Source organism: Girardinichthys multiradiatus, chromosome 21 (assembly GCF_021462225.1).
Source record: "Girardinichthys multiradiatus isolate DD_20200921_A chromosome 21, DD_fGirMul_XY1, whole genome shotgun sequence".
In the NCBI taxonomy this organism is placed as follows: domain Eukaryota; kingdom Metazoa; phylum Chordata; class Actinopteri; order Cyprinodontiformes; family Goodeidae; genus Girardinichthys; species Girardinichthys multiradiatus.
In genome coordinates, this window is record NC_061813.1 from 30,171,177 (window position 1) to 30,179,701 (window position 8,525).

Below are 8,525 nucleotides of genomic sequence, written 5' to 3' on the forward strand. Positions count from 1 at the left end.
TAAAAGACAAACCAGCTCCATGGCCCAGCTGTCAGTGTGTGCATTTCCTTTAATGATGCATCATTTGCTGCCTGGAAGCTCTCTCAATCCGAGCCACACGCTTCAGCCTAAACCTGAGTAAATACTGAAACCTAAAGGCCAAACAACCAGCGCACAGCCAGGCTGTAATCACACGTTATGGGTCAAGCGTGTAACGTTCAAAGCCTCTGTCCAAATAAAGGAAAAAATCAGCAGCCTTAAGCGGCGTAGCTGAGAAACCGCTGCTCTGAAAAGAGGAAGTTAACGGTACATGCACAGGATGCGGCGAGTTATTAGTAACATTTTTCGCTGTTTAAATTCACAATAAATTCACCTTACAGCGGTGTGTTTAATATAAACTTGCGCACGTTTCTGACTCATTCATTCAGCGACAGGGGAACAGAATGTAACAGCAAGAAGAGCTTTGCTCAGTGGCAACTGGTGGAAGGAGTGAAGGCGGATAGTTGAAAAGCCGGGGGAAAAAAAGCAGAAAGTGGTAAATTTCCTAATTTCTTATGATTGTTAAGTGTTTCTTTAATTTACCTTGATGCTCGTTGAGAAACACGGGAGTCGACGTCTGGATAACACGCTGGAAGCAGCGGCTCAAAGGAGAAGAAGAGCGATTTGCTGCTGCTGCTGCTGCTTCCGGGTTTCTTCTTCGGCGTCACTGTGGCCAGGGAGGGCAGTCCAGGCAGTTCCGCCCCTCATGGTATGGCAAGGAAATTTATCATATAATAGGCTCTTCAAAACAAAAGTTCAAATTTTGGTGAAAATGAAGATTTCAAACATTTTGAACCCAATAGGTTGTGACTGAATTTTCTAATCACAAACCAGTAATAAAAAACAAAAATAAGTGGTCATTTTATTTTATTTTAAAATAACAATGAATTAATAGTTTATTAAATAGATAATTGAATGTGTAAATAATTCATTAAAATGTGTTTTCATTAAAGTAAATGCTCCCTTACAGATTTCTGAACCTAGAGTTGTGGTGCTCTTGGCAGCAACATCTTTCATCAATCATTTGAGACAACTGGTAATGAGTTTTTTTACACTGCTGTTAAATATTTTTTCAAGATTCTTTTAATTCATCATCATTCATGGGTTTTTGGACATTAATGGCATGTTAAAGGTCAGGTCACAGCATTTCAAATAAATGTATGTCTGGCCTCTGACTAGGCCACTCCAAAACATTCATTTTGTTTTTTAAATTCATTTATTTAGAGACATTTAAAGGTGGACTTGCTGGTGTGCTTTGAATCATTATCCTGCTGCATAACAACTCTGCTTTGAGCTTAAGGTCACAAATTGATTGACATACATTCGCCTTCAGGATTTTCTGCAACAGAGCAAAATAATATAGTAAGTTATGCAGGTCCTGAAGCATCAAAGCAGTTATATATCATATACACCAAGGTTGGTTTAGAAATGTCTTTTTGTATGTCAGGTTATCTTTGTCTGATATTAAAGCTTGACCTAAAACATTTAAGTGTGACTAACAGCAAAGAAAAAAACAGAAGCCCTCTATGTAAAAATGAATTTAACAAATCATTTATTAATTAGATAGAGGCACATTTGGTCATCTGAACTACTGGACTCTTAGATATCTACCAGTAAATTTTTCCCACTTAGAGAACAGAGGACAACTGAAATTGAATTGTCACGAAGAAAAGTGGTGAGGTCTGTGTGATTTCATATCTGGAGCTAAAAGCCATTACACATCATTAGGAAACGAAAGAATAATGCCTAAGATTTTGGAAATGGTGATTGTGTATATAAAGAGCTCTTCTTTTACACCTGGAAAAGTGAACAATATTCAGTAATTGCCCTATATAACCATTATATGTCCATAAAGTAACTTTAAAAGTTGAAAATAGGTATGAATCTTATTTTAGATATTTCCCATTTCTATTATGACTAGTGAGAATTCAATATTGGTTGTGCTGATGTCTGAAAAAAGTCATTAGCGATCAAATTGGGGATTAATTATATGTCATAATGGCCTGCTATAGCCGGCAGAGTTAGACGCTCTTCATTTGTTCCCCTCCTTAGGATTATTACAGAACAGAGCTATAATTAAATCTGCTTTGACTTCTATATTTTAGGAGCAGCTAAAATAACACCACTCTGGAACCAGATATTAGAGCACTGTTCACTCTGCCAAAGTGCCCTTGAGCAAGAAGCTAAATTAGAGGCTCCAGGCTCTTTTATTCTTTTCGAGAATTTAAATTAATTAAAAACTGGGGTATATGCATTTATTGATAATATAAGAAATTTGAGTTATTTTTACAAACAGAATAACAAAGCACCCTTTAAACTGGATCTGCAGGCATTTTCTCACAACCAGGCTGTTATAAACACAGATTGTTCTTTTGTCTTCCACTTTTTTAGCATACCACTCACAATATTGTGTCATGCTCTGGTAGAGGTACTAGAAAGATTATGAATGGGAAAGTAGCCAAAGTCCAAACAATGACCTTTAGCTATCAAAGGTCATTAAAGATGACCTTCAGTAGAATATTAAAAGATTGCAGAAAGGTCTGGCATCTGAGATGCAGAATGTACATCTGTACATGGACATGTATTTATTTTACCCTCATACCCATTGAGTATTTTGGTAAAGGTAGAGTAATTGGACAAAATCAAGAAAAAATATTCTAATATTTGTACTTTTTTAAGCCAACATCTTGAGGTTTACACAGTTTTAAATTAACTGAATCTCGATGAAAACAAACATCATTATTTAAACAAAAAGACTTTGATAAAGTCTCTGTAATTTCAACAATTTCTTACATAATGTAGCAAAAATATTGCAAGAAATAAAATAAAAAACTTATTTTATTTAGACTTCAAAAAGAAATCGGCATCACTTAGTTTTAACCCCTCATTTCATGTAAAACACTCAGTTTCTAACATTTTCCACAGTTCATGTTTGTCTTTGTTTTAATTTAACATTCCAGTCATGTCACTTTGAGATAAAGCAAACATTCAGGCTAATTTAAAACTTTAAGAGTAAAACACTTTTGACAGTGTAATTATGTTATTGTTTATATTTCCACAAGTGATGGGAGTTTTAGGTGAGAAATATTTCTTTAATACAATTAAAATCTTTAATGTTGCTTTCTGATGAACATTTTGAGTAATTCTTAAAATAAAACAAATTTATAGGAATAAAAATTATGTTTTATAACATAAGGAACAGTTGATAATCATAGAATATATACAATTTATTTCATTATTAAGTCAAATTAAATGGTTTATATGTCTGGGACAGGGATTTTCCACCTTTTTTCTAGGATAAATTTACATCTTAGCATCTCATGGTGAAATACAGGAATCTAACACTAAAAAACATAAAATCATCTCAGGTTTGTGTTTTCAGCAACAAAAGAGACATTTTTACTTTATCATGGTCATTATCTGCAGTTCTTCACTAAGCAAGGTAGTAAAGAAGGATTTCAGTGGCTCTTGCTCCTGCACCAATGGACACCAATCACGCCTGATTAAACTGCACACCTGTCTCCACTTCATGCATCCTGTGGCTTATAAAGAGAGGCTGAATTTGGTTGACCCATTTAACAGAAGGCTTTGAAAGTGTGAGTTGTAACTGAACAGCTTTTGTTACTTGGTTTGTGTTGCAGACTGCTCTACAGCTATGGTGAGAGAGAAGACCCACGTTAATGTGGTCATCATCGGCCACGTTGACAGTGGCAAGTCCACCACCACTGGACACCTCGTCTACAAGTGTGGTGGTGTCGATCAGAGGAAACTGGAGAAGTTGGAGAAGGCTGCAGCTCAGGTAGGATTTGAAACTGGTGTTTTTGAAGGAATGATGAGCTGCAGTAACACCTGAATTGCTTTCTAGATGGGGAAGAGTTCCTTCAAGTTCGCGTGGCTGTTGGACAAACTGAAGGCTGAGCGAGAGCGGGGGATCACCATTGACATCTCTCTGCTGAAATTTAACACCCAGAAATACAGCATGACCATCATTGATGCGCCAGGACACAGAGACTTCATTAAAAACATGATTACTGGGACATCCCAGGTCATGAATAAAGAGTTAAAAAGTCAAATTCTCTGAAGGCGGTGTTTAAAGTAACCATTTTTATCTCCCAGGCTGATGTTGCCCTGCTGGTCGTCTCTGCAGCAAAAGGAGAGTATGAAGCCGGTGTTTCCAGGAGTGGCCAGACAAGGGAACATTCCTTACTGGCTTACACCCTGGGCGTCAAGCAGATAATAGTCTGCGTGAACAAGATGGACATGACTGAGCCGCCGTACAGCCAGAAACGCTATGAAGAAGTGGTCAGAGGTGTCAGGGTCTTCCTCAAGAAGATTGGCTACGACACAAACGCCGTGCCATTTGTTCCGATCTCTGGCTGGACAGGAGAAAACATGATCACCCCAACACAAAAGGTAAAAGGGTTGGGTTTAAGTGGACAGATGATGCTGTGGATTGTGTTTAATGATTTCTGTGTAGATGTCGTGGTACCAAGGCTGGAAGGTCCGACTAAGGGATCTTCCAGCAAGTGGGAAAACCCTCCTTGAAGTTCTGGACTCTATTAAGCCACCTGTGCGTACAATTAACAAGCCACTACGTTTACCTCTGCAGGATGTCTACAAAATTGGAGGTATGTAAGTGCAGTGGCACTACAGGAGGCTCAGGTAGAGATTAAAGTTTATTCTACTAGGATGTTGACTGACTTGGACTTCTCTTTAGGTGTTGGGACTGTTCCAGTGGGAAAGATTGAGACTGGAATCCTCAAACCAGGCATGACCCTGATGTTCTCCCCTGCCAAGCTCACTGCAGAGGTAAAGTCCATTGAGATGCACCACCAAGGTCTGGATACAGCTCTGCCAGGGCACAACGTTGGCTTCAACATCAAGAATGTGTCTGTAAAGAACCTGCGGCGTGGGGATGTTGCCGGCAACGCCCAGCATGATCCTCCTGCTGACGTCCACAGCTTTGAAGCTCAGGTTTGTTGCCCAAAATTGATAATCAAATTGGCCTTCTGGACTAACTAAACTTGATCCCCTTCAGGTGATCATCCTGAATCATCCAGGAAAGATAAAACAGGGTTACTGTCCTGTACTGGACTGTCACACAGCCCACGTCACCTGCTGCTTTGCTGAGCTGAAGGAGAAGCTCGACCGCCGTACCAGCAAGAAGCTGGAGGACAACCCACAGCAGCTGATTTCTGGAGATGCAGCCACGGTCAGACTGGTTCCTATAAAGCCTATGTGTGTGGAGAGCTTCTTTACCTACCCTCCTTTAGGTAAAGTAACAGCTGCTTTAAAGTACGACCTTTTGTACATGTCCTAACCTTCTTGTCTCGGCAGGTCGCTTTGCAGCAAGAGACCTGAAGCAGACAGTTGCAGTAGGTGTGATCAAGTCTGTGGATAAGGACCAAGGGTCAAAAGCTTCCCAGAAGGAAAAACCATCTAAATAAGCTGGTTTTAGTTTATCTGTTTTCTGCTAACTGTACATGTAGGCATTTTTATTTGGTGAAATTGAATGTTTGTGATGCAACAAAACATATTTATGGTTTCTTTAAAGTGTATCATGATCCTGTGTTAATATTGATCATAAAGTTGTAAAAAAGGAATTTTCTTTAAAATAAAAAACTGCCATTGGTGTGGAAAAGTTGAGATTTCAACTGTATGACTAAATTAAATTTAAAATCTTTGAGTTTAATGAAGTCTCGTGTGTGTGTGAGAGATGCTAAATATTTAAATGGTGAATCATGGTGTGGGTTGCAAAGTTTAACCTTGAAAACAGACTAATTCTGGCCCAGACTTTATGTAGCTTCTGCCAAAGCTCACATGTTGAGTAAAACTGACTCCTGCATTGAAAGCTAATGGTTGCATTAGCCTTGTTGAACTGTTTATAACTTTGCTTTGACTGTTCTCACAACTTCCAGCTCAATGCAATGAGAACACTAAAGCTTGAAACCATTAAATGATACCTGGATGGAAATGCACTAAACTTTCTGAAAAATTTAAACTCTGAATATAATGTACAGGTCCTTAAACAATATTAGCATATTGTAAAAAAGTTAAATATTTTCCATAATGTCATGATGAAAATTTAACATTCATATATTTTAGATTCATTGCACACTAACTGAAATATTTCAGGTCTTTTATTGTCTTAATACGGATGATTGTGGCATACAGCTCATGAAAACCCAAAATTCCTATCTCACAAAATTAGCATATAATTAAAAGGGTCTCTAAACAAGCTATGAACCTAATCATCTGAATCAACGAGTTAACTCTAAACACCTGAAAATGATTCCTGAGGCCTTTAAAACTCCCAGCCTGGTTCATCACTCAAAACCCCAATCATGGGTAAGACTGCCGACCTGACTGCTGTCCAGAAGGCCACTATTGACACCCTCAAGCAAGAAGGTAAGACACAGAAAAATTTCTGAACGAATAGGCTGTTCCCAGAGTGCTGTATCAAGGCACCTCAGTGGGAAGTCTGTGGGAAGGAAAAAGTGTGGCAGAAAACGCTGCACAACGAGAAGAGGTGACCGGACCCTGAGGAAGATTGTAGAGAAGGGCCGATTCCAGACCTTGGGGGACCTGCGGAAGCAGTGGACTGAGTCGAGTAGAAACATCCAGAGCCACCGTGCACAGGCGTGTGCAGGAAATGGGCTACAGGTGCCGCATTCCCCAGGTCAAGCCACTTTTGAACCAGAAACAGCGGCAGAAGCGCCTGACCTGGGCTACAGAGAAGCAGCACTGGACTGTTGCTCAGTGGTCCAAAGTACTTTTTTCGGATGAAAGCAAATTCTGCATGTCATTCGGAAATCAAGGTGGAAGACTGGGGAGAAGGAAATGCCAAAATGCCAGAAGTCCAGTGTCAAGTACCCACAGTCAGTGATGGTGTTGATCCACTGTGTTTTATCAAGGGCAGGGTCAATGCAGCTAGCTATCAGGAGATTTTGGAGCACTTCATGCTTCCATCTGCTGAAAAGCTTTATGGAGATGAAGATTTCATTTTTCAGCACGACCTGGCACCTGCTCACAGTGCCAAAACCACTGGTAAATGGTTTACTGACCATGGTATCACTGTGCTCAATTGGCCTGCCAACTCTCCTGACCTGAACCCCATAGAGAATCTGTGGGATATTGTGAAGAGAACGTTGAGAGACTCAAGACCCAACACTCTGGATGAGCTAAAGGCCGCCATCGAAGCATCCTGGACCTCCATAAGACCTCAGCAGTGCCACAGGCTGATTGCCTCCATGCCACGCCGCATTGAAGCAGTCATTTCTGCCAAAGGATTCCCGACCAAGTATTGAGTGCATAACTGTACATGATTATTTGAAGGTTGACGTTTTTTGTATTAAAAACACTTTTCTTTTATTGGTCGGATGAAATATGCTAATTTTGTGAGATAGGAATTTTGGGTTTTCATGAGCTGTATGCCAAAATCATCCGTATTAAGACAATAAAAGACCTGAAATATTTCAGTTAGTGTGCAATGAATCTAAAATATATGAATGTTAAATTTTCATCATGACATTATGGAAAATAATGAACTTTATCACAATATGCTAATATTTTGAGAAGGACCTGTAGGCTTCAAGGGGAATGAGTTGAAATGTAACTTGTGAAAATCTAACCTGTAAATGCTGCCAAGCATGGTATTGAACTTTTTATACAGTTTCTTGGTAAAGAGTTAAAACTCTGAGTTCTACCCTGAGAACAGATGTCATAACCTGCAAAGTGGGTTAACATTTGAAAACTTGTGAAACCAAGAGGGGACTGACATCATCTAGGCTTTTAGCAAACAAGGAAATTGACCAAATTAAAGGTAGATCAAAATGTTGGCACAATGGACTAAATCACCTTATTGAAAAGTTTTCTTGCTGAGCTAAAAGAACAGCTACTGATGCCAAAGGTCCTTTATATTCCAAATGTAACATATGGGCTTCAGGGTAGAGGTTTACATTTGCCTTGTGGGGAGGAAAAACACTAGGGAGGCAAAATAAACTTGACTGGATATTTGTTGAATACTATAAAACTTAGGTTTCCAACTGTAAACCTAATGGAAGGAATCAAGTGATTTGAATCTGTTTAAATTTGGAATTAAAAGGGGGAAACTAGAACAGCACCTGAAGATAAAAACTGACCCAGAAAGGTTTCATTAATGCTGATCATAAACCAGTGGAAGCTGCAGCTCTAAACACCAAATCTGCATATTTATCAAATCAACTGCACATAAGCAATTAAACATTTGACCATGTTCTTGTGTCTGAATAAATGCATTAAGAGAAAACAGTAACTTCTGATCAAGACCAGATAAGACTGATTTGAGGAGAGTTTTGAAGACATTTGTGAAATGCACAAAAAGTTCATGTTTTGAAGTCAAAATTGCCATTTTTCCAAAGGTTTTCATTCTGCATGGAGGGATAGACTAGCAGCCATGCTAAAGCACCAAGTTCCAGTAGGAGTTTCCCGTGGTTTATCCAAACCATAACAAAAAACCCAACTCATGG

At 39.1% G+C, this 8,525-nt stretch overlaps 2 protein-coding genes across 6 annotated transcripts in view; one reads left to right on the plus strand and one right to left on the minus strand.

Annotated features, from left to right (window-relative positions):
- Positions 1 to 699, minus strand: part of fam49bb (family with sequence similarity 49 member Bb) — a 52,523-nt gene extending 51,824 nt beyond the window's left edge. For 2 of the 4 annotated variants that reach the window (XM_047350344.1, XM_047350346.1), the window contains exon 1: positions 562 to 699. The gene's annotated coding sequence lies outside the window, so the exon portion shown is untranslated. The remainder of the gene's footprint in view (positions 1 to 561) is intronic. The other 2 variants (XM_047350345.1, XM_047350347.1) reach the window with 2 other exon arrangements.
- A 2,895-nt stretch (positions 700 to 3,594) lies between these two features.
- Positions 3,595 to 5,710, plus strand: si:dkey-37o8.1 (Elongation factor 1-alpha-like). Of its 2 annotated transcripts, none has more exons than XM_047350474.1 (7): positions 3,595 to 3,817; positions 3,884 to 4,063; positions 4,135 to 4,431; positions 4,628 to 4,646; positions 4,736 to 4,992; positions 5,057 to 5,291; positions 5,356 to 5,710. In XM_047350474.1, exons 1-7 carry the CDS (start codon positions 3,674 to 3,676, stop codon positions 5,463 to 5,465), a joined length of 1,242 nt encoding a protein of 413 aa, XP_047206430.1. In that variant the 5' UTR covers positions 3,595 to 3,673; the 3' UTR covers positions 5,466 to 5,710. The 2 variants fall into 2 exon arrangements, with proteins under 2 accessions (XP_047206430.1, XP_047206429.1); XM_047350473.1 differs by having other exon boundaries at positions 3,596 to 3,817; positions 4,496 to 4,646.
- Positions 5,711 to 8,525: the final 2,815 nt, after the last annotated feature.

Excerpts from the sequence above, each read along its gene's own strand:
- si:dkey-37o8.1 (XM_047350473.1), top strand. The coding sequence starts at position 3,674 with ATGGTGAGAGAGAAGACCCACGTTAATGTGGTCATCATCGGCCACGTT. Across the intron at positions 4,647-4,735 it reads GGATGTCTACAAAATTGGAG|GTGTTGGGACTGTTCCAGTG; the intron begins GTATGTAAGTGC and ends ACTTCTCTTTAG. Across the intron at positions 4,993-5,056 it reads TCCACAGCTTTGAAGCTCAG|GTGATCATCCTGAATCATCC; the intron begins GTTTGTTGCCCA and ends GATCCCCTTCAG.